General features: G+C 42.4%; 4 protein-coding genes across 10 annotated transcripts; 1 reads left to right on the top strand and 3 right to left on the bottom strand.

The window, feature by feature from the left end:
• Nucleotides 1–55: 55 nt before the first annotated feature.
• Nucleotides 56–18,533, bottom strand: LOC139773394 (uncharacterized). Of its 5 annotated transcripts, none has more exons than XM_071707825.1 (7): nucleotides 17,145–18,533; nucleotides 15,763–16,299; nucleotides 9,614–15,216; nucleotides 8,603–9,464; nucleotides 8,143–8,517; nucleotides 6,258–7,997; nucleotides 56–6,053 (listed from the first exon to the last, which is right to left on the bottom strand). In XM_071707825.1, the coding sequence occupies exons 2-7, from the start codon at nucleotides 16,163–16,165 to the stop codon at nucleotides 5,806–5,808; spliced, it is 9,231 nt and encodes a 3,076-aa protein (XP_071563926.1). In that variant the 5' UTR covers nucleotides 16,166–16,299; nucleotides 17,145–18,533; the 3' UTR covers nucleotides 56–5,805. The 5 variants fall into 5 exon arrangements, with proteins under 5 accessions (XP_071563926.1, XP_071563923.1, XP_071563922.1 ...); XM_071707822.1 differs by having other exon boundaries at nucleotides 6,255–7,997; nucleotides 17,138–18,532; XM_071707821.1 differs by having other exon boundaries at nucleotides 6,255–7,997; nucleotides 17,145–18,532.
• A 394-nt stretch (nucleotides 18,534–18,927) lies between these two features.
• Nucleotides 18,928–20,550, bottom strand: LOC139773399 (transcription elongation factor 1 homolog). Its single transcript, XM_071707831.1, has 2 exons — nucleotides 20,292–20,550; nucleotides 18,928–19,688 (listed from the first exon to the last, which is right to left on the bottom strand). Exons 1-2 carry the CDS (start codon nucleotides 20,405–20,407, stop codon nucleotides 19,556–19,558), a joined length of 249 nt encoding a protein of 82 aa, XP_071563932.1. The 5' UTR covers nucleotides 20,408–20,550; the 3' UTR covers nucleotides 18,928–19,555.
• Nucleotides 20,551–21,098: 548 nt separating this feature from the next.
• On the top strand, nucleotides 21,099–24,719 carry Fancl (E3 ubiquitin-protein ligase Fancl). The gene is made up of 8 exons (XM_071707827.1): nucleotides 21,099–21,406; nucleotides 21,609–21,966; nucleotides 22,036–22,137; nucleotides 22,223–22,470; nucleotides 22,633–22,822; nucleotides 22,900–23,121; nucleotides 23,334–23,434; nucleotides 23,954–24,719. Exons 2-7 carry the CDS (start codon nucleotides 21,664–21,666, stop codon nucleotides 23,427–23,429), a joined length of 1,161 nt encoding a protein of 386 aa, XP_071563928.1. The 5' UTR covers nucleotides 21,099–21,406; nucleotides 21,609–21,663; the 3' UTR covers nucleotides 23,430–23,434; nucleotides 23,954–24,719.
• Nucleotides 23,151–25,157, bottom strand: LOC139773398 (NADH-cytochrome b5 reductase-like). Of its 3 annotated transcripts, none has more exons than XM_071707829.1 (5): nucleotides 25,011–25,157; nucleotides 24,608–24,908; nucleotides 24,159–24,393; nucleotides 23,881–24,092; nucleotides 23,151–23,662 (listed from the first exon to the last, which is right to left on the bottom strand). In XM_071707829.1, exons 2-5 carry the CDS (start codon nucleotides 24,876–24,878, stop codon nucleotides 23,472–23,474), a joined length of 909 nt encoding a protein of 302 aa, XP_071563930.1. In that variant the 5' UTR covers nucleotides 24,879–24,908; nucleotides 25,011–25,157; the 3' UTR covers nucleotides 23,151–23,471. The 3 variants fall into 3 exon arrangements, with proteins under 3 accessions (XP_071563930.1, XP_071563929.1, XP_071563931.1); XM_071707828.1 differs by having other exon boundaries at nucleotides 24,993–25,152; XM_071707830.1 differs by having other exon boundaries at nucleotides 24,737–24,908; nucleotides 24,993–25,152.
• Between the last annotated feature and the right edge of the window lie 42 nt (nucleotides 25,158–25,199).

Here is a 25,199-nt window from a genome sequence, read left to right as displayed (position 1 = left end):
CGGTGGACAATTTCTCTTTAAATGTGGGAAGTAAATGGTTTTTTAAACGGGAAAGTGAACTTTATGGCAATCGGCGTTGCTTTTATTAATTACATATTTTATTCACTATCTGTGCATTTTGTTTGATTTAATTATTTATCTCTTTTCGTCTCGCTGATGAATATGATACAAAGTAATTGTTGCAAACGCCACCTACTGTACATTTTATGATTAATATCAACAACAACGTAACAAGCCTTTTCTGCACCTGATCTCAACCTCTGGTTCATTATCTTTCCGAAAGAAGCAATTAGATAAAAGAAATTTATTTAGCTAATTACTGTGTTCTGTAGTGCCCTATATAGAGCATATGTATAATTCTTTTGTTTAAACAAAGAGCTACACGTTTTCAAATAAGAATGAAATTAGAAATAATAATTACATACTATTTCACTCTATTTTATGTGCATTTTAATATTAAAAAATAAAACTTACTCTTGGACTTACTTTATAAAAAATATCTAATTACATTTATTTGCATTTACTACAATAGTAAATCTTGCTGTCGACAGTTAAACATAATATTGCAATGAAAATCATTGTAACTCTCTGTAAGTATCACATATAAATCATTTCTAAATTCAACTACTTATTTAAAGAAGATTATATCCCACAAGAGAGTAGTGCTTCTCAAAACGGAACAAAATAAAAATTTATACGATTTTTGTTTCACGGGAAACAGGCCCGTTTAATATCCGAATACTTTTATTTCATTAATTAATCATTTCATCTTGTCTCATACGCTAGAACGTGGTTTATAGAAAAAATTACAATAGGAACGCGAAGCTCCGTTAAAAGAGCAAAACGAAGAAAAGGAAACGGCGACACGAGAGCGTTGCTAATCCTCCGCTGGCAAATTTATTATAACTTTTTAATAAACCCAGCCTGCGTGTAACATGCATTTAGTCATCCTGAAGCGTACACAGACGAAGAGCGTGATGCGTCGCGAAAAAAAATCTTGTCACGTCGACGCAGAATTTCGGACTGAAAGACGGATCTCTCGCGCTGATCAGACGAATTTACTCGCTTGATAATCCCACAATGTCGACTCCGCACAAATCATTCCTTACGATACTAACAATAAGCATTTTACACGTGCGTCGCGGCGCATGCTTTCGCCGCACGCTGAAAGCGGCCGTCTGAGACGCTCCTTCCAGATTTTCGCGTCACCGCACAATTAAATCGTAGATTTGTCGAATCGTCGAAACCTTTTTGCATTTTCCTTCAGATATCCCGAAGCGTAGCGCGCCACGAAAACCCGAGCCTTCGATACTTCGAAACTTTAATTTCCGAAGTCCTACGGTTTCTGACAATGAGACTTCTTGTAAAAACGATAGTGAGATTCGTTTATTGTCTGCTGGACGATTTTGTGTCTGTAAGCTTCTCAAGAGATTTGCTCGACAAAAATAGCCTCTGTTCTTGAAATCAGATCGGCCGCTTTTTGCGTTAAAAACGCGGCGAAAACGCGGGCCTGCGAGCTTATTCTCATTTTGAAATGTGACGTTGAATGTTGTAAAAAAAAAACAAATATACATAGGCTCTCATTCTTCTCTCGCTCTCTCTCTTTCTCTCTCGGTCTGCGCAACAATGTAGTATGAGCAAAACAATATTCTCATCAGTGTAAACAATTTATTTTACACAAGGATAATACTCTGACATCGAAAAAAAGCGATAATAATGGCTAATGTATAATAATAAATAAAGTATGAAATGTAAATAATGGGTATGTACAAGAGTATGTAATGGCAAAAAAAGCTATAACAGAGATGAAATAATTGCTTTCCTTCTGCAGATATATGAGCCGCTTGTTCTGAGAGTGGCGCAAGTTCGATTCTCGAAAGTGAACTGCCCGTATCGCTTTCCTCGCGTTTTTATCTTACTACAAATGATATAATTATATATAATAAATCATATAACGAATTATATAATGAATTATACAAATTATACGTAACGATAAGCTAAAGATCGATTAAGATCGTCACCGCGTTATATCGTTAAACGTTTGCGAGAGTAAACCGAGCCGCCGATTTCGCGAACCGAGCTCGCACCCCCATTCAACCCTTTAAACAACATCGAATGCGATTTTCGTTTACGCGAACGGGACTCGCGAAGGGCCGTCGCCTTCACCGCGGCCGCGTGACTTCCGGTCTGACGGCGACGTCGAGGATGATTTTTATGTTACACGAAAACAGAACTCGACAAAGCCGCATCCGGACGCCCGGGGGAGAGGGAGGGTGGGTCGTGGCGGTGACGGCGACGATCCCGCGAATCTCGGATATTTGGAACCCCGCGACCGCTTTCAGAACAACGGGATACGGGGCTCGCGGCTCTCTCGCGTTTCTTTCTTTTCTTTTTTTTTTTATTAATTCGACGGTCTCCCTGTCGCCTGTTCGCGTGGGATTGCACAGCTTACTTTACACGTCGCGCTTAAAATGTAACACCTGTACACTTAAAACCTACGAAACGTGCGGCCGCGACACGTCGAAGTAAACGAGGGAGAGTGTGGGGGGGGAAGAGGGGGATGTAGGGGGACGTCGCGTCTCATCGCGCGGCAAACAGACAACACCGAGACCCGCCACGGGAGACATAGTATTACTAATCATATATCCAGCATGAACGCTTATCTCGCTAGAATAATTCGTCTATAATCAGAGGTATTCAACCTGGAGTGCCCCCCTGCAGGGGCGCCAAGACTTTCGCGTTCTAGGAGGATCCGCGGGCGCGATCTGCTAAAGAGAGAACTTTGGTAAGTACGAAGATGCGTGTATAAAAAAAGAAAGAAAGGACAAATACTTCTGTATCATATCCGTAAGGTTCCGAGAGAATTTATACGGGGAGTTGTCTCCCTCGTCCTTACAAAACCGTGCACGAGGAACTGGTGAAAGCCGCAGTACTAAACGAGACTGTAAAACGTTATAGAAAATAAAAAAAGTTCTATAAAAGATCCCTCGAGGGCGTGTCTTCGGAAGAATGTACAAAATTCTGTGGCAGGGGGAAAGGAAAAAATTTCAAATATATATCTTTAAAGGGGACGAAAGACTCGAAGGGGGATGCTTTCGGGATTGAAACACCGGGGTCGAAAGGGGGTTGAATACCACTGGTCTATAATAATGTATACAGGGAGCACCATGATAGACCCGTGCGCGCCTCTGCGTCCCACTTGGAAAAACGGATTAGCCATCTCGTGCACCCGATTGACTTACGCTAACGTAAATGCAACAATTTCGACCGAGCGTCGCGGGAGGGGACCGCCGGGGGGGCCCGCCCGCGAAATTCCCGCCGAAACCAAGGTCGGCGACTTCGATTCCGGGCAAGGAGCGTGCAGCGCGAATTCGACACGAGATTAATAATAAAATATCACAGTTCCGAGTCTGAAGAGTCGCTCCTGAAAATCATGGCTCTCCCCTTAACGCTTAATTACGTTACGCGTCCGAGAGACGGGCGAGTTCCTCGCGCCCTTTTTCCTCTCCCTCTTCTTATAAGTCGCAAGACATTTCTAGTTAACAACAATCCTACGCTCTACTGTAAGATTATCTATTTCGGAAACCGTAACGTTTAATAGCATAATACGTAGTCCATATACAACTCGCTAGGGATGCTGTAGACTGTAATTTACTGGCTGCTAAATGTTCCATGAATACTGTATGTACGTATGTGTTACGCGTTTAAAATGTATGTATGTGAAAAATGCTTTGAGAGAGACATGTAGACGCGGCGTGACGAGTGCACTGAAATATGTACTAACTGGAAGGCGCGCTAGGTCTGCCTGTGCGATATGAGAGAGAGCATGTCAATATGTCTCAAGCAGCACTCTGTCCTTGTCTGGTCTTCTTAATCGGCCAATACTTCATCCTTACTCCCCATTTAATCCTCCCCACTCTTGACTACACTGTGGGCTAGACAAGGAGAAGAGAGGAACTTGGGACTTCTCTCTCATATCGTTCGGCTACCGTGGATTTCTATAGCAGCGCGCGTTTTAATTATATATTTCAGTATATATTTCAGTAGACGGGTGCCGCGGAGAGCAGCAACTGATTTCAGTGCTCATTGAGAAAAAGAGTATAGACAATATGATATGCACTGTAAAAAAAAAAGAGTAAATTTAAAATTACGGAAGAGTGATGCATAATGCAAACCAAACTTAACTCTGCATGATCCATTGCTCTCGCCCTGAAATTGTCCTTTCGAGTAAAATTATCTAAATAATTAATAATATTTAAATAATATAATTATCATCTAAACCGGGACCTCGAACACCTATCACTTAATTGATATCGCTTTCTAAAATCCCTGATCTAGATTATTATCTAGAATTATCATTCCACTCAAAGTATCGCAAGACGAAATTTCGTATTGAAATTAAAACTGTTAGACCTATTGCTGAAATAAAAAGCACGGTTCAAGAAAAACGGAGCTTTATATTATAATATTAGATCTTTAGAGAAACAATTTCAGGGTAGAAGCATCGAATCAACAAGAATCGCGTAACAATTACATGTACTGCTATGATGTATAAAGTATGATGAAATAGAAGAAAGCATCTCACTGAACAGTAGATTCATGCGCGGAAGAGTTTCATCTGCATTTTATAGTATAGTTTCAATGTCTAGACAGCTTGCATATTCATTACTCTTGCCGTACTATTATGAAGGGGGATCAGTCGATCAAATATAAAAACGCGAAAAATTTGTCATGGAAGTTTTTTATACATCATTTCCCTTTTAAAAATCAAGAGAATTTCAGATAACGATATGCATCGTGGTAAAAAAAGAAAATTTAAAAACTAAACGAGAATAAAATCTTACGTATAAATTCTAAGTTATTACCCGTAGAACATCGTTATTGATTAATATCATAATCGAGTCTTGAAAAAGACATAAACTTGAAATCTCATGTGCAAGTCTGCTTTTGGCCATGCTGTTACTTCCAATTCTTGGGTTTCATGAATTGGGAACGCGTCATGGACGATTGTTAATCATTCTTGATACGAGAATTTTGTTCCGTTGTAGTGACCATCCCCCTCTTCGTTATAATTACAAAAATGATATACAAGATATACAAAAATGAGCTAAGTGATTGAATGTAACGCGTGAAGCTAAACGATAGTATACAGCGCTCCTCCTTTCCCTTCGATCATTCGGATGGTACATACAATTTACTCCTCCTTCAATCTTCCCAGAGTCATACGCGTCAATAAATCATCAGTTCCGACGTCAAGAAGTTATTGGTAGAAGGTTAATCTGACAAAGAGCACAGCGCGCAAGTACAAAAAGTAGAAAAAGTCACGAGGAACGCAATTATGTATGAAACGTATTGCAATCTAAATTGCATAATCTAAGCACTCGTAAAAAATCTCGCTTGACGCCGCTTTTATGAAACTGGAAGATTAAACAAAGGAGTAATTTATACCGCTTGACGAGTACATTTTCTTGTAATTAACTAGTGAACAAAAACGCATCGCAAGAACGGCGTTGACAAAGTCAAGAGAGTTAAAATATTCTGAACATTTCAACAGATTGCACGGTTCAATGTTGACGGCGATCGCACTCGTCCTTCACGATTTACATGTCGGTATTGCGAAGTATTCGCGTACCTGCCATCAAATATCCTCTTAATATCTCAATATTTCTGACTAAATATTTACATCGATGCGTTTTACAGCTTCAGTCTATTAAGCTTCGTAACCGCGGCTTTTTGAGTCTTTGCGACGGTTTTCTTGCTTTTCGCGATCACTAACCCAGAATTATCCTTAGCCGCGATGCTTCCCTACTGAGCGGGTGGTTGAGGCTCGCTGGACATATTCGGATTCGGATACGGCAGGAACGAATAATTGGGATAGGGCGGCGGAGGATGCGGGAACGGCGAGTAGTAATTAGGGGGATGCGAAGAAGGAGGTGCATATCCTCTGTGCATGTAAGGATCCGTCGGAGGTGGCGGACCATGGAACGCCGAGTACATGCGGGCATAATCTGTGTTGTAGCTGGGTCCACCGTATGCTGGATAACCGGGTGCTCCTGCAGATTAATTTCACCGTTAATGTTCTCGTCAATGAACATAACTGAATAAAACTTTCAAAATAACGTTAACACATTTTCTAAACATAGAAAACTTCTTAAGAGAACTAAAAAAAGATATTGGCAAAATTAAGCTTGAAATATAAGCAGATGACAAAACCTTACTTCTCGTTTTACTTTACAATGAGACTTAAGACTCACCACCTGGAGGATAAGCTGCGGAAGAGCCAGGCGCCGGTGGATAATGCTGCGAATACGGGTCGTACGGGGCCGGCGGGTACGGTCCTGGATACCGCGTGCTAGTGGGATGACTAAATGCGGTAGGTATATGCGTTTCGTCCCTACTTGCTGAGGCCACTGTAGTAGTCACCGTCGTGCTGTCCGTACCCTTAGACTCCGTCGCAGTGTTGCTCGTTAACGTTTTGGCAGTAATGCTCGGTATTTGAGAAGAGTAAGGCGTAGGCACGTTCATCACGTTCCTCTCGTCCATAGGCTTGCCTAGGTCCGGCTGAGGCTTCGTCGTGTCTACTGGCAGTCTACTGCTGGGATTTGCCGTGTGAGGTGGAACGCCGGGGAAGTAAGTGCCATAGGGATTAGACAGCGAGCGAGATCGTGGATCGCTGTAGTCGTAGTATCTCGGATATTGAGCGTAGGGATATCCCTGGGGTACGCTCGGTGTCGGATCACCCTGGATCATGTTGTCTCGCATACTCGGAGTCGGCTCGGTGCTCTTCGGAGAAGTAATATTGGTGCTAGTGCACACGGAAGCGGTCGATGTCGCGTTGGTGATCGAATCGGCGATACTTTTAGGTGCTTCCGAGCCTCTTGCAGATCCGGACGGTACCGATACACCCGATGATACCGGTATGCTCGACGATACCGGTATGCTCGACGATATCGGCATACTCGATGGTATCGGCATGCTCGACGATATGCTTGATGTTACTGGCATACTTGATGGCATACTCGACGGCATACTCGACGATATCGACATGCTCGGCAGTATGCTCGACGATACCGGCATGTTTGATGGTACCGACATGCTTGGTGGTATGTTCGGAGGCATACTTGACGGTATCGATAAGCTTGGTGGTATTGACATGGTTGATGGTACCGGTATAACTGATGGTACTGGTTGTGGCGTCAACAGAGAAGGCATCGGACTAGGAGCAATCGCGTGCGTCTGCGTTGCGACCTGTGGTGTTACTTGTTGTGTTACCTGCGGTGTCATTTGTGACGTCGCTTGAGACGCTTCCTCAATAATGATATCATCATTGGAAATTTCTCGTTTCTCTGTTTGACTGTGGAAGGACCGACCGTAGTTTGTTAGTGTGTCCGGCTTAGGAGACTCCTTCTCCGACGGCGAACACTGTTTGCCAGCTGTTGGCGGCATCTCTGGTTCAGAGTGGTCATGTTGTGTTTGAACGCCTTGCGCAAGGGAGACTGTCTCAGGCGTGTAAACTTGAGTGCCTTCCTCGGAGGATTTCGGCAGAGATGTATCCGTATCCGAATTAGTGGTGCGGGTGTGATTAGAGGGACTATACTCGGTGTTCGAGCTCACTTCTGCCACTACGTCTTCCAATCTGACTTCCTCGACACGTTGCTCGGTTCTCAATTGGCCATCGGACGAGTTGGAGTTGTCACCAAGTGTGGAATGATCCATTGGCTCTTGCTTGACTTTGGGTAGTCTCGACAGAGAAACCTGATTGGTCAAGTTTACTTGGCTCAAATAAGGTTTGGCTGTCGCTGTAGCGACTGGTTTGGGTCTCTTAGAAATTTCCTTATCGCCGAATGGTTTGTAACCCGGGCTCGGTGATGGTTTATTGAGAGGCCGGCCGCCAGTCTGGTTACTCGAGGATGACTTTGGTATTATAGAAATAGCCGAGTTATTCCGTAAGGGGAAGCCAACTTCGGACTTAGAATTCCTCTGTATCATCGAGGAACCTGCGATAAAGATATTAAATTTTTAAATAATAAAATATTTTCAAATAATTTATTACTAATATATTACTAATTACTAATTACTGTTGAATTATTGAAAAGAACTCAAAAGTAATTATTAGTAATATATTAGGTGAATTAAATTCACCTTTCTTCGGTTCCTCTTCTCGCTTTTGTTGATTCAACTTAAGCGCAGTACGAATTGCTATAATTTTGCCGGATTCAAGCTGCATGTAAATGCCTTTTGGACTCTTCAGCACCATTACACGTTGACCGGCTTTCAGAACGATACTACCTTTGTCCGGAGAATTCGTCGGTATAACTACATCTAGAGGTAGCGTCATTTCTTGCGCACTCATTCCTTGTCTCTGCCATACTTCCGCCGGAATCCACCTACTGCCAGTAACGCCTCGCGGATTTAATCCTTCAGCACCTCGTTGTTGCATAGGTCTGACAGACGCAACAGGTTTCGGCGTAGTGCCACCATCGCCACCGCGAATTGCTCTGATTTGTAATCCACCTGCTGGAATAAATAATCAATGTGCATATACACAGCATGATTATCTTTAGACTTATAATAAGGTCTCTATCTTGAATATAAACTATACCTCGCGTGGCTGTATTTCCAGGAACATAATTATAGCTGGGCCTAGAACAATTAGCTGCCATCTTCTCAAGTTCGTAGCCGCGACGAGCCAATCGTTTTTCCGCTTGACTGAGCTTCTTGTCCTTCCGATCAACGAGCAGACTCTCGTGATGAAACGGTTGTTTGGTAAGCAACGAGGAATAGCGTTCTAACACACAATGCATAACTTCGTCCGTGTAGCTGTCTTTGGTCTGCGAGAAATCCTGCACTTGGCTGTCCTCTTCCCAATCCCATGATAACGTCGTCGCCTCCTTTAGCGAAAGATGTGCATCGGGATTGCACTGATCGACCACGCGGTCCGCCATGCCCTGTTTACTGATCTGTCGATCGTAGATTTTCCTTTCCAGACAGTTATCGGTGACCAATCGATATACAAAACACGGTTTTTGTTGGCCGTATCTGTAGACTCTGCATACAGCTTGCGTATCGTGACAAGGATTCCAGGAAGCATCAAATACAATCGCGCGATTCGCACCGACAAGATTGATACCCAACGAACCGGCTCGCGTAGAAACGAGGAAGAGATGAATCTTCGGATTGTTATTGAATTCGTTGATCAGTTTCTCTCGCTCTAACGCGCTCGTGCTTCCATCAAGTCTGTAATAATTCACATTCTTAATCCACGCGTCGGTCTGGCCATCCGGATGCTTTAAGCTATTTCGCGCTAAGAAGTCTTCTATGAGATTCAATGTGAACAGCGACTGCGAGAATGCGAGTACGCGATCTCCCAGTGTAATAGCTTCATCGAGAATGCAAAAGAAGAGCGTCATTTTTCCGGACGCGTCTATCAATCCGGGTTTATATCCTTTCATCAACTCTGTTGCCTGTAACAGAATTAAGTATTACAAAATTATTTAATTAATTAATAAAAATACAAAAATTAAAATTTATATTTTGTTTTATAAAATAATCAAATTTTTCCATTCTTTCGTATTAAAATAGCGAATAGATATATAGTAATATATTAACATACCCAATCATATGGAATTCCAGGATCTTCCTTCACGCTAGGAGAGCTCTTGCTATCTTTTTCCTCATCTTTCGTGAGAGTCTCGTCGTCGGATTTGTCCTCTTTATCCTTCTCTGCTTGATCTTCCTTTTCTCTCTCATCCTCCTTCGATAGTTCGTTCTGATTCAATCGAGGACTGTGCACCGGATTAACTCCCGGTACCGATCTGGGCGCGGGAGTTGCCGAACTCTGGCGATTCGGTTCCACGGTGTAGCTTGGTACGCCGGTGAGATTATTCTGATGCAATGGTTGACTCTGTACACCGATGCTGGATGTCATATCTTTGCTGCTCTTGTCACATGGCGCACTGGGAGGGTGAGCACCGATGGGCTGCTGCGAAGTCTTGGAGTCGTCGGGCCGCTGATTCATGTCCGCGCCATGACCGGACGCGTAATCGTACGACTGATTTGGATAATTTTGCGGCGGGAAATAATTGTTCGGATAACGATTCATGCCGGGATTCATCTGATCTCTGTAGTACGAATCGTTGCATTGCTGATCCGGTCGGAACGTCTGCGGATAATTGCGCTGCATATAATAAGGCTCTTCCTTTATCTGCCCGACCGCCGACGGGTTCTGATGCGAGCCATCCGACGGATAATTCGGCATAACGGGGTTCTGCGTCTGCGGTTGATTGGCGCTGTAATTGTTACTAGGATTACCGGTGGTGCCTGCGCCCGAACGATCGTTCGAAAATTCGTTTGCGGCGGGACCATAACTCTGCGTTTGCTGCGACACCGCGGTGTCCGGCCTAGGATAGAGCTGATCATTCTGACCCAGAGATTGATTAGGCTGTTGCTGATTCGGTGGATATGCCATAGGTTGATTCTGGGCTACCTGTGTTTGCTGCGCGGCTCCGTATCGATGTGCGGGATTCTGCGGCATCGCGGCTGTACCTGGATGATTTGACGAATAACCAGGATGAGCCTGGTTCGACGACGGTACCGCCGGGCCTGGCTGATTCTGTTGAGAATATGGTCCCGCTTGATTGGAAGCTGCGGATTGGGGAACTATATGGTGACTATAACCGTGGACCGCGTTCTGCGGATTCGACGTCTGACCTGCTTGATCCGGAGGATACCTATGCGTCTGATTCTGTGCGTTAACGTTCTGCGCGGGTTGATTAGTCGGGTAATTTGGCTGGTTTTGCGCTACACCCATTTGACTCTGCGGCGCCGGAGTATAGCCGCGCATCGGACCCTGTGAGATGGGCCCTTGATTCGACTGGTTCGGCTGCATGTAACCGTGAGATGGAGTTTGTGGCATCGGAGCCGATTGCTGATTAAACGCATGTGGAGTTTGCGGAGGAGTCGGATTCACCTGCGTATGATAGCCATGTGTTTGGCCCTGAAGAGGCACACCCTGTGGTTGCTGTTGCTGGCTCGCATATTGATGAGATTGATTCTGCAAACCTAGATTCTGATTCTGCTGATTCGACGAGAAGTCACGATTTTGACCAGACGACGTATTCTGGTTTTGTTGCGGCGCCATGTAGCCAGTAGTCTGTGTTTGAGCCGTGGGTGGCTGACCTTGCTGAGATGCCGGATATCCCATCGTTGAGTTTTGCAGCGGTTGCGCGTCGTTACGCGGATACATTGGATTTGCCTGAGCCGGCGTCGGCGTGTAATTTTGATTTTGATTCGCGGTGTATGAATAATCCTGCATCGGCATATTCGCAGACTGATTCGGCATCTGAGACTGGAAGGAAGGTTGATTGGGGACCTGGGGATAATTGTTAGGCCCTTGGTTTAGATTCGGCGTGTAATTGCGTTGCTGATCTTGATAGGGATAGTTCTGTCGTGGAAACATCCCGGGTGCCTCATAATTGTTTCCTTGATTCTGATCCGATCTGAAGTCGGATCCAGCCGCCGCACCGCCGTACCTTTGAGGATGATTCGCGGACTGCTCGTTCGACTGCATATAGTTCTGCGATTGATTGGCGTATCCCTGCGACGTATTGTAATTTGTCGACGTCTGAGTATATGACTGGAACTGTTGATTGCCATACCTTTGTTGTCCTTGATTATTATAGAACTCTCCGTGATTATATTCTCCGTGATTGTTATTATCATTCCTATAGTACGTGTTTTGATCGTTCGAACGATAGTTTTGATAACCATGAGGAGGATAAGATCCCTGCGGCATCCCTGTGGAATTGGAATATTCCGAATTGGAAACTGGCATCGTATTATAATTAGTGTAATTATTTTGTTTCGGAGGGTTGTTCGTATTTTCAGCCTCCGGGTTATCGTTCGTGGATGACGATGAAGAAGCGTTCGGTTGTACACTAGCCGCGGGTTTGTTCTTTATCGTCGTGCCCTTCTTCGAAGTTTTCTTAGATTCTCCTTTCGGCTGGCGCGCTTTGGGTTTCTTGCCACCCGCCGTAGATTTTTCTCCTATTGTTTCCTCTAGATCCAAGTCGTCTTCCTCGTTCGCTTGACGCTTACGGAGGAAATGATACAGGATGTCCGGATGATTCCAGATCTTACAGCACACAGCAAAAGCTTTCAACGGATTCGGCACCGCGCGCGTTTTCACTACCTGATTCATAAATGTATCGTATAATTTGCGTTGATGAGGCGTCATCCTAACGAGGAGGATGTATTCCTCTTTGCGCGGCAATGACATTTGTAACACCGAATGGGATCTTCTCTGCACGAAACCCTCCAGCAACGAATGCAACACATGCGCGCGATATCGCATCAATCGTATATCCTGCGGCGTGGAGTCGATACACTGGCCGTTCTGTATCGGTCTCTCGAACATATTGCAGAATTCGCTCTTGGTACCGAGATAATTGGGCCTCACGAAGTCCACCATGCACCAGTACTCCAGTAGATTGTTCTGCAATGGATAACCGGTCAATACGATTCTACGTTTCGTGCGCATCTGTTTCAACGCCATGCTGATGCTCGCGTGTGAGTTCTTGATTCGATGTCCTTCGTCGCAGATTACCAGGTCCGGTCCGGGATTCACCAAAGCCGTATGCATTTCGTCCAGCAGACCTTTATTCTTATCCTCCTCTTCTACATCTACCGTGTCTTTGTAGGGTTGCCCGCGTTTCCGCTTTGCTTTATTTGGCTTCTTCAAAGACAACTGTCTGAACAATTCGTATCCTATTAGCAAAACACCGCCGGTCGATTGCCACTCTTGGATCACTCTCGCTCTCGCGGTCATGGTTTTATGCGAGTCATTCAGAATGTGCAAACCGAAATGCCTCGGGCGTACTTCCATGCCGATTGGCGTGTCTACATCGTACGGCGTTTTCACCTTCTCTATCATTTCCTTTTTCTCATCCACTAATTCCTCCTTCGTTGTCGATGTACCCTCTTCTTTTTTGATCGTCTCCTCCGGTTCTTTCTTCACATTCACCTCTGGGTTTGGAAGCGGCATTCCTCCCGGTAACATGTTTTCCTTCTTCGGTTCTCGTTCTAATTCTTGTTGATTCGTCTGACTTCCGTAGTTCGCAAAAGTGCCGGGAATGCTGTTGTAATTGGAATACATTGGACCGAGATGGTGATTACCCATGCCTGGATACATCGTCGCGACGTTTCGATTCTCCATATCGGGATACATGGGAACACCCTGTGGCCGATTCTCCATCCCAGGATACATAACACCGGTGGCCTGATTCTCCATACCGAATTTTGGTCCCGTGATGTTCTGCCCGGGCGGCATACCATGGCAGTTTGCCGGATCCGGCTTCATCGAGTCAGGGAAGCTGGAAAGCGGGTTCGGATTCGCATTGTACATCGAATTCTGCGGCATCTCTCCCTGATGATAATTCGGTGGGATATGCGGTACATGAGGCTCGACCATATTCTTATTCATCATAGTAGGATCCTGCATGTAATTCGGCATCATGTTGCGCTGTTCGTAACCGTGATGGGGATTCGCGTAGGAATTCTCTGGCATGACGTTCACCGGTTGTTGCGACGCACCGACAGCTGTTGTTGCGTCCTGACTAAAACGGTGCGCGGACTCTGTACTGATAGGCCGCGACATATTAGACATGTCGCTCTGATTGCCACAACTTTCCTCCTTCACTTCATGCTTTATATCCGTTCCCGGCTCCATTTTAACATTCGTCGCCTTGGACTGTTTCTCGACGGTAGTGGCGGGATCTTCATACGGCATCCACATGTTGAACTCCGCCAGCCAGTTTTGAAGCGTGTTTATGGGCATGATGCAGAGGACAGTCCTGGCAGTGGTGCATCGAAAAAAAATGTCGCAGAAGCTGGCAACTTGGAGGGTCTTGCCTAAGCCCATACTATGGGCGAGGATACAGCCAAAGCCACTGCTGGTCTTGTACCTCTCGATCGTCTCGATAATGTTGTCGAAAAGGAAGCGTATGCCGCCGATCTGATGTGGCTTGATGATACGGGCAACCTGTGGAGCTAGGTACACATCTGGCTCGGTTTCGGGATGACCCACGTTGATCAATACCCGGCCGTGTTCGTCTGGAACGTTATAACGATCGTTGGTGTGCATCCCCGAATTGGATGGATCGTCGTCGTTGTCAGTTTCCTCCTCACCGCTGGGATCGCTCAAAACTATGCAGTCATCGTCGGAACTCTCGCTCGAGCTAGATATTGTTACCACGTCCTTGCCTTTAGGCGGTCTCTGGTATTTGGCGACGCCAGGTATCTTTCGCGTTGCGTGCATCTGCTTCTCACGTAACGCTTCTTCGGCTTCCATGTCGGACAATTCAGAATCGGAATAGTAATCCGCACGGTCCATCGGTTCCTTTTTAGGCACCACCGGCGATATACTCACGGACGGTGTCATCATGCGTATCCTCTGCTGCAACATATTTGGCCCACCGGAACGATTTGGGACACGCGAGATAGATGTCTGCGCTCCCTGATAGCCGCCTCTGCCTTTCTGCCAACGCAATCCACTGTCGATCGATCTCCTCTGCATCTGTCCCGCTTGCATCCCGCTGGTCACCTGAGTGGTCTGAGCACCAGTGCCGGTGCCAGAGTTTACCTTCAGAAGCACGGTGTTTGGCAAACGAACCTGAGTGGACGATGGCGACGTCGTCGATGGAAATGACGACGACGGGGAAGACGACTGTGAGATCATAGTAGTGCCAGCCTGATTCTGCTTGCCCTGCAAGAGACTGATAACGCGCGTCTGCGCCTTACTATTCTGCCGGTTAATCGCTATCTGACGCTGCACCTCGCGAATAATCCTCTGCTGCTCCTGCACTCGTCTGAGACGTTCCATTTCCTGCCTCTGAGCGGACAACGTGGCTTCGTCCAGTTGCGTTTCGTCCATCACCTCCCGGATATTTCTTCGCATATTGGCCAGCTTTTTCTCCGACTTCAATTCGCACTCCGACGTGCTACCTTCGGTACTACCATCATCTTTCTTCGCTTTTTTCTTCGCGCTGTCGGAATGGTCGGAATCGGCGTGTCTCTTGTTACTGTCACCTTCCTCTCCCGTGGACTGTCCATCCGTCTTCTCGTTGTCATTATCCATACTTTCCTCATCTTCTGAATCCTTCGATATCGGTTTTCCTAGCAGATCGGCTTCTGATACTTCTTGACCTTCTATAGGCGCTCCTTTTGATACAAGAGAGAAAAAGTATTAAAATATAATAATGTGGTGAAAATTATTTTAATACTAACAACTTAAATAATTTATAACATAAATACTCACAACATAAATAACTGTTTATAATGCTACATTGTTACATAGCTTAATATTGAAAAAAATATGATAAGTACAATATTCAATATTTAGTTCTTCTATTTTATAATTTATCCTGAAAATTAATGTGCATATATTCTTAAAATAGTGTATTTCCAAATTTATGATATATTATTAACTCAACTAATTCAATTATATAATCAAATTAAATTATAAATATAAAATTAGACTAAGTTAAAATAGAATTCTATTCTATTGATCTAAAATAATCCAAAATACTAATTATTAATTATTCTAATAATTTAATTTAATTTAATTATTAAATATAGAGCCACACAAAATTAACTTATCGTACAGAAAATGATTTAATAGACGATTTTATCAATGTAGCATCTTAACTTCTTTAAACAAAATAAACGCTGAGATTGCACGCTATTTTATAGTATATTCTGACAAACCTTCCAGCGGTAAAGTATCCAGAATATTAACTTGTTCCTCATCATCGTCCTCTGGAGACGGATGGTGTTGCTGCCTCTCCGACTCCACTCTCACACCGATCTGCGAGTCGATCGTCTCGTCCAGATCCATGTCGTCCCCCGAGCCTTCCGATCGTATCTCTTCTATTTCCTCGGATTGCATAGCGTCGAGCTTCTTTTCTTGCTCTCCGTCCGTCGTTTCGCCACTCGACTCATCCGAGCTCTCGTCATTGGTCGCCTGTGGCTCAGCGTTCATGTTTGCGCTCGTCGCGGTTTCACTGGTCATCACATTCGCTTCACCGGGCTTGGGGCCACCGCGTGGAGTCACGCGCTCAATTGTGACATCCCCGATGCGTGTGAGAAAGCTGTCTAGACTATTAGACATGATGCGCACCGTCCATGAAGTCACAACGTGTATCTTACTGATATGGAATGTCTCACACGTTTAAACGCACCACTAATCATCTATTAGCTTAACACCTACATCGTTTAATTGTCATTCAAAACGCCTTTCCCTTCCTGTAACGACACACATATGTATACATTCTCGCTATGTTATTTTATTTAATGTACGCATTCGGAAACTGTTACGTGTTGACAAAGAGATAAGACACGTTTGAAATAGTTAAGTCTCGGTCATGCGTGTTGTCTTTGCAGACAAACAGTAGAAAATTAATATGCTAATGCAATCGATAGTCAGAGACAAACTACTGCAAAAAGATAACAAACTTATAACAAATTTAATAAAATAAATTTTAATAAACGAGAAGCTGGCGTGTTCAATAGTTCTCTATTTCGTTATTTCTTCATAGAGGGAACATACATTTCAGACTCTCATTCTTTTATTATATAAAACAAAATATATTTAAAAAAATATATTTGAAAAATGAATGCCTTTAACAAACTAAACAAGAAGCTGACGTGTTCAATAGTTGTCTTTTTCAATTATTTCTTTATAGATGGAATATACGTTTCAGACTTTCAAGACTATTTCAGATTCTCAACTCTTTTGTTATATAAAATGAAATATTTAATGATATGCAGCATGTCAAATCTGCTGACTTAGCATTGTTTGAAAAACGCTTCGCTCAGCAAGGGATACCAGAAATCGTCCAAAGCAAGCTTCCGAATCTCACGGAGCATTCTAACACGTGGTGACGCTCTTTTCGGAAACTTGAAAGATGCTTTCTAGTGTCCCTTCCTGTCTAGACTGTCTAGAGAGATATCGGCATCCATTAAATCTATTGTACGCCATAAGAGAGAACACAAAGATCTGCCAAACTCTCGTAGATCCCCAGATTTGTTTAGAGAAACGCGCAACTTTCTAAATTTTCTATCCGACAAAATAATCTCTCACAGCTCACCACCGAAGGACCGATCTCGATTCTCGATCTCTCACGTTATCCGCTGAACGGTGGATTCAGCTCCGAGCACAGGAGGACATCGCACACGTGAGTCGACCCCCGAGCACGTGTCTAAGAACGATCCACGTCCACGGCACTCCACGGTGACAACGGTGGCAGTCGAACGTGGAGCACCGAGGGGCGGGAAAAGGGAAGCTTGCGAGGATGGGAGAATAAAAGGCGGTAGGCCAGAGCGTTTGTTTACACTGTTTACACCGCGGGTCTAACTGTACTTCCGCGGCGTGCAGTCTAACTGCCCTATCCACCGTCTCTCGTCGTAGATGCGTGAGATGCGTCCTGACGTTCTCTCCTCTCCTTTCCTCTCTCAATTTCTCTCTCTCTCTCTCTCCCCCTCCCCTTCCCTTCTTTCCCTCGTTCTCACGATCAGCGATCAGCCGCCTGATCGGCGATCACGCGCGCGCGACGGACGCCATGGCCGGTCGTCGCATTCTCGCGTTCCTCGTACCTAGCCAAGAGCGGTTTGGCCGTCGCCGTCGCCGTCGCCGTCGCCGTCTCACGTCCGACGAGCTCGGCCGCGCGGCCGGGTCGCTTCCATGCCAGCGGCGGCGGAGCCGAGGAGGAGCCCGCGCGCGTCCGCCGTCCGCGCCGAACCGAGCCGAGAGTTCGTGCCACACCGCGCCGCGCCGCTCCGCTCCGCTCCGCACTCCGCACTTCACGTCACTTCACCGCCGCCGCGCACCCGCTATTCCCCGCGCACCCGCCGCACTTTAGGTTAACGTCGAATAACCCGGTGCGGCCGCGCGCACGCACTCCCGAGCGCACGCACTCCCGTCGGCCGTTACCTCGCACCTTCACGCGAGCACCCCGCGCGAAGCGTCGGTGGTCGTCGCGGCACCCCGCGGCATTCCTTTTTTTTTTCCTCTCACGCGCTCCTGCCCGACGGCGTACTCCGCTCGGCGAACGCCATCTTGGCTGCACCACCGTCGTTGCACCGCCGTCCGCCGCCACACCACACCACCGCCGCCGCCGCCGCCGCCGCCGCCGCCGCCGCCAGGCCGCCACCGCCGTCGGCCGCTGTTCGAGTGTTCGCTGCTGGTCGCTGACGAACGACCGAGCCACGGCGCCCACGGCGAACGTTCGCGAGAATGTTGGAGACCGCACCGGACCGGGCGACTGGCTGCGCGGCTCCGAGCTCTTCAACTGACAGGCGCACGATGAAACTCCTCGAAAACGATATAAATGATGCGCGATTAGAATAGGAATTCAATTTAGCGTTAGTTCGTGTGAGAACGGTTTATCTCGAATACAGTTTGACTTTGTACTTTGAGACAGGCACGTTTCTCAAGGGCTAATGGAAAGTCTGTCGTTGGAAGATGATCTTGCGTGACTCATGTTCTCTCAGGAGCGATTACGATCATTTACTATGGGATGACAAAAGAGCTGATAGCGCGGGACTTTCTCGTTCCGCTTGGATCTTTCTATTCATTGAGGGTCGAGTAGATTTCCAAATGGGATTTTAATTGAAACTTTCTTACCTGTACGCTGTATGATCGATGCGACACGATCTTTAGGAATTTTTACTTGTTATGTATTTTTATCGGGAATCAGGAAATATATAATTTGTTCTTCTCATCGTGTTACACATACGACACACACCTTATACTTTATATTTGTATGTTAAAAATTCAATAATTGCTAATTACAATTGTACATGATTTGAGCCTTTTTTTTCCTAAATAATTGCAGAATTGTGGAAAGATTTGAATAAGACATCCTGGGAAAGTCCTGTTTGTAACAATTTAATAGAATATAATATATAGGCTTATACATCTTTATGCTATCGGTCTTATCATGAGAAATAAAATTATGTACAGACAATGCGATATGAATATATATTACATATTACAGGCTTAAAATATAATTGATACTAAAGTAATCAAATGACATACATTTATAGTCAGAAACCGTTTAATATTTTATAATACAATATATATATATATATATATATATAGATATATATTATCAAGATTTAGACTTCTTGAATATTAGTGATAAATGTGACTGTTTAATTATAACAAATTTTATGTTGCTTCCTCAAGATCAATGATGTCTCTTATCACGTATTAATCAATACGTACAATATATCAATATTATATGTTTAATACACAATTTTTACGATCAGGCAGCCACATTTAGCAGTACATTTAATAATATCTTCTCTAAGGACCTTCATTCATGAGCTTATATTTGTAAAACTTGGAAAATGATGCGAGTAAAAACGTAAATAAAGTTGACAAGATCTGTCGTAGATAATATATAAAAACCAAGAGACACGGCAGGTCTCGCGATGTGTCACGCGACCGCAACACGGGCAATGAGACAGAAAGTGTTAAGAATACGCGAATTAATACTCAATTAGCGGTCTCACAGGCATCGATCCAATCATTATATACATCCAAAGGTTCCGACAACAGATTTATCGTTGTCTGAAAGTCTTCCAAGCATACTCTGCAAGTTATCCTGGCGGTACTCCTACCTTTGTCCCTGGTATTGCAAAAAGAGAATAGTTTAGTTTATCACCCTGTCAAAGTTGCCGAGTCATCGCAAGTCTCTTGGACTTTTAAACAATTTGTCTATAACTTGATTGAGAAAACTTGTGCAGCTGATAAAAAGCTAATGTGAATGAAGAAACTAAGAGTTGAATGTTGCTTTGTTCAAGTTTATTGAAACTTGATTTTAGAGCGACGCAAAGCTCCATGTAAGAACCGATCATTCAGTGAATTTCAGATTCGCCCCAGCTTATTGCAGATTGATCAAATAGTTGAGAATTTTGAGTGAAAGGGTATGAGGCTATTTTAACTCGTTTTAGGAACAATAAACTAATACGATACAATGTACAACTAAGGCTGTATTCCAAAATTCATTGTCAGTACTGAAAATCCATAGTGTACGTAACGTAAACTATAGATTTTCAGTACTAACGTGAATATCGGAACGCAGCTTAAGACATTGATTTAGGCCTATTATCTTAATCGAGTACAGGATTGAAGGAACCATATTAATACAAAAGAAAATGGATAATTATGCTATACGGCGAGACCCAATGTCTTTGTTGTTCGAGCAATCGCGTATTCTCGGTGCACTTACATCTTAACCTCGCACGACTTCTCGTGATTGCAGAACGGACAATTGAATTGTGTGTCCAACGGTTGAATGGCCTTCTTTTTGCTAGGCGGTTTCCGTTTGCTTTTACGTCGGCCCATCTCGCTCGCAATCAGTCAAGACTTTGACAAGTCTTTGAACCAACTGAAGTATCCAAAAGTCGACCTGACGATATCAGCGTCCACAATGTCAACACATCCGCGCGCTTCTTTGCGCTTGTTGTGTTAGGTTAGGTCAATCTCAAACCGCGAATCTGCTGATCTACGGCGCATGCGCGTAGATCCCTATATATACACGCAGTTTGTTCGTAGAACATTTTCAGATAACCTAACCTGTCGCTGGCTGTCAGATTTTGCAGAGTCTGTAAAATTTTGTTAGCTACAAAAATTTTGCTAGCAAAATGCAGAAATGTAAAGGATCTGCTGATAAAATGCGATGGCAGTGACTGCAGAAATCACTGGTTAAACTGGCGTATACTTCACATTTCTATGTTCTTCTAATATATAATTTTTCTGATCTTATTTATTATAAATGTTGTATCATTTTTTCAAAAAAGATGTATTATTTTTTATTCGAAATTATTTCGGATAATTTATATATCATTTTTTAATCGAAATTATCTCGGATATATGTGTTATTCTAACATATTAATCAAGTAACATAGCTGCTAAATGCAGTGAAATAATGTGTTGTAGATTAATATATTGTATTAAAGCTAAATACTTATTTTTTCGTAAAAGCAGAAAAAATATTGAGGAAAAGAAATAAGATCGAACACTTGTTCGCGATATCCAATGGAAGTCTGCCATTTATCCCTAGAAAACCAGATCTCCTATTGGATTATTGGATATGATAGTGTTCGGAATCTCATTGCACACAAAGAAAGGTTGTTTTGTTCGAGAGTGATATTTAAATCCAGTTTTCATTCTTATTATATGTTAATTGCATAGGTTTCTTTTTAGTCTGCCCGCCAGATATTGGCACTTTAAAAGTCAGTTATTTACCGCCTTTACCGGAACGTCTCAAAACCACAAAGGAACAGCAAAAGGGATTCCTATTTCCTTACAGTCGTGCAGTACCTTTTATCGTTATTATTATCTGTAAGATTTATATTTCGTGTCTTTTCTACATTTATCGTAAAGATATATCTTAATTGATAAAACTAGGGATGAAAATATCGATATTGATAAATACGTTTATGTAATTGATTCTTTATCAAGAAGATATATCTTGATTGATAATTATTATGGATAAAATCTTTGGTTATTAACAAGTGCATCTCTATATGATTAATACTTTTAGATGTGGATGATATTTTTGGACGTGCCTACGAATTTTAATAAATAAACTGCTGACAATGGCAACGGGGAGTAATTGCGAAGCAATTTTGAATTGGCATCCAGAGATGATACTCGTCTCAGAATCGCCCGTCACTTGGAAAGGCTTTCTGATTGTCTCGCATTTGTCGTGCGCTGAGACCCAGTCTAGAGTGAAACTGAAAGTAGTTATGCCCAATTATCCATCATTCGACAATGCGCAGATCAACTTCGGCAGACACATTGCTTTCCTGCGGAACAGAGAATTCAGCAAGAAAGTGAAGGAGTTGATGCAGTCTGCACAAACAGTACGGTCATTCTTGACACAGTTACAATTACTCATTGTAAGTATCGGATATTGGCATGCTACTCTTTGACAATTATTATATTATGATTTTACATTTTGCAAATAGGGTAAATATATGAATAATACAGATAGTAAGATTCGTATGATCAACCTTGAATCTACAAAAGATTTTCTACAAGATGTGAAAGCAGCTCTTCAAAATCCATCTGTAAGTAAATTTACAAGCTGTATTTCTTCTGTAAATGATCTCACGTGATCTCAATGTTAAAGATAAAATATCTATGTTATTAAAGGATGTGCAACTGTCATGCGATCGGAATCTGAGTACTATCAAATTATCCTTAAGAGGAATATCTCTTACATTGCAAAGATGTAACAATGTTGGAATTCCCTGGAAAGTAGTATCTTCTGACATGCCCGCTATCCCAACGTTTGAAGGCTTTGAGAGGAATGTAACTAATTTGAGCGTTGCGATGACAAAGTTCAAATGGCAAGTGGAATTATTGGAAAGAGCATGGGAACAATTAAAAGAAATTGATGAGTAAGTAATTTTGATACTTATGTTCATTGCGTTTACAAAAGAAAATATTCAAAAATTTTTGAAAGAACTTTCTAAAAATAATATGCTTTTTGATCAGCCTATTGCTGAAGGAATTATCAAAAAATTGTTATAACGGTCTAATGTGAAATATCGTATTACCAGGAATTGTTGGGTAATTGATCCACCAGAACCAAACAAAAGTCACATGTACAGACGCATTCATTTGTCGCAATCTATATCTGTGACAATTACAATAGATCCGCTGAGTCCTACTGCTTTGCCGACAATTAAATTCTCAGGCAGCGACAACGAAGTGAAAAGACAGACGGATGAGGTTTCCAATAATATTCACGTACGTTCTATGCATAACGTGAGCTATAACAGCGATTCGCTTATGCGTAACTTAAAAATTGATGCATCTTTTTACAGAATTGGAATCCGGATTGTACTGTTTTAGAAAATCTAAGGATGTTGTTAAATATGTATGAATTTCCCGACCAGCAAGACAGCTTGGATGATTCGATAGGCATGATCGGTAATCGGGAGTGTGGTATATGCTTTTCTGAAAAATCAGAGACCGATGAATTGCCGAATAAGATATGCAATAACGAGAGATGCATGAAACATTTCCATTCAGCATGTTTGTCGAAGGTATATCAGAGATCAGAATATACATAATATATTTTGTATAAAATATCACAATTGTATATTTCAAGAAACATTTTTCAAAACAAAAAAAAAAACAGATAAAACGCAAAATAAAAAATACAGAGTATCAGTATATATATATAATCACATGCTCTACCTGATATAAAATATTACATAAAATATATGTCAATAAAATTAATTCTTTTTTATAACAGTGGTTACAATTGAACGCTGGGAATCAAGTTGTGTTCAACTATATCCATGGCAATTGTCCACATTGCAAGGAAAACATTTCCTGTTACATTGAATGATAAAGGTAGATATTAATTCAAAATCCCTAAAACATTTACATTTCATTCAAATATATGTATATGTGTATAATTCATTTCTTGGAGCCATTCTTTCATGGACTGGTTGAACTGTGAGGTTCCACATATTAAAATTAATGTTGTCTCTGTATCATTAGATTGAAGATAATCAGCAACGAGTGTTTTACGTAAACGACCGGCATTTATATTAAAACCATGAAGGTTGATTGTCTTGTCTGAAACAATTATTTAAAAAAAGTAATTAAATACATTTAACTTTATAATTAAAAAGTTTTTAATATCACAATTTTAATCACTTATTTATGATTAAACAAATTACTGATATTTTAACTACCAAAGTGTGAAGAAAAATTATTTAAAGTGCAATTATTATAAGACATTCTATGTATACAATTTTAACTTTTTAGATTCTTTCTGTAATGTAGTCACATACCATTTAATTGAGACAGCTGTAATGTACATTTGAAATTCCAATAATCCGCTAGATGCGTTAATTCTTTTTTCAGAGGCACATGCTTTATCGACCTAAATCCCGCAACAAGATGTACTCTTGTCAATTCCGTTTCGTCGTCGACGATCGCTTTAGCCACAGGATAAAGCGCTGCTATTCCTGACCCGATGCTAAACATGACGATCTGCCGAAAACTGCCGTAATGAACAATACATTGACTCATGAGAAAACTTAATTATACTTATCCACATTTTACGTACCTGTTTCTTTCATACTTAAAATCTCCGTAAGGACCTCTGATGTTAATTCCACTGCCAATCGGTGCGTTTTTCAGAAGTAAACTGAATTCACCGTGTTCATACACTTTTACCAAGAAAACTAAGCTCTTGTATGTCCAAGCAATTGGGGTGTATGGTCGAGATTTGCTCCAGGAATGTAGCATGACATATTGGCCAGGTATGAGATGCAAACTAACATTGTTTTCTGTTTTGCATTCTACGTAACATGTACAAAGTATTTTAATGTGAGATATATTCTATTATTGTTCAAATATATATCTGCATTATTTTTTAAGAAATTTTTTAAGTGTCACTTCTTTAGATTCAGCAATAAGCTATTGTACTTTCTATTAATTATGTACAGTATATTTTATATAATTTATTATATTTGCTTTGATATATTATATTGATTTGATAAAACTATATAGTACCTGGATATTCCAAACAAACTGAAATGTAATCTTCCGATGTATCGGATATATTTGTGATGACAAATGGTTTATAAGATAAAAGACATAATAAATTATCGGCTATTTTAACTTTCGCCTGTGTCTTTCTACCTTCCCATTCTCTTAGCAGCGTTTTGTGAACGTCAAAGATGCACGGCGTGCAGCCACTGCCGCAACAATCTTCCTCCAGTGGTGTTTTGGGTCTTTCATCGTCATTGTCATCGTTACAATTGTCTAAACTCATTTTACACATTTTTCTTATTGCATTATCAATAGAATTTCTCTATAAAAGCACAAATGCAAGTTAACCAAACTGTTACATAAGAGATTTAAAACTAAATAAAACATACTAAGTTAAAATAATTACTGTAAGATTTATTTTTACTTAGGCATTTCATCAACAGACTTGTACAAAGAGGCATATTAATTTCACTTTATTTTGCATCAACGATTTCGCAATAAAATTACGAAGATCAATTGTCATGTTGCTGTCACAGAACCACACACGTGTAGTGGATCACGTGACTATCTCAACAGACTCGTGTTTAGATGCATTATAGGGTGCTCTTGGGGC

Source organism: Temnothorax nylanderi, unplaced genomic scaffold, assembly GCF_030848795.1.
Source record: "Temnothorax nylanderi isolate EJ_2023f unplaced genomic scaffold, tnyl_v1.0 TNYL_tig0061_pilon, whole genome shotgun sequence".
Classification (NCBI taxonomy): domain Eukaryota; kingdom Metazoa; phylum Arthropoda; class Insecta; order Hymenoptera; family Formicidae; genus Temnothorax; species Temnothorax nylanderi.
This window is presented reverse-complemented; position numbering and strand designations above follow the sequence as displayed.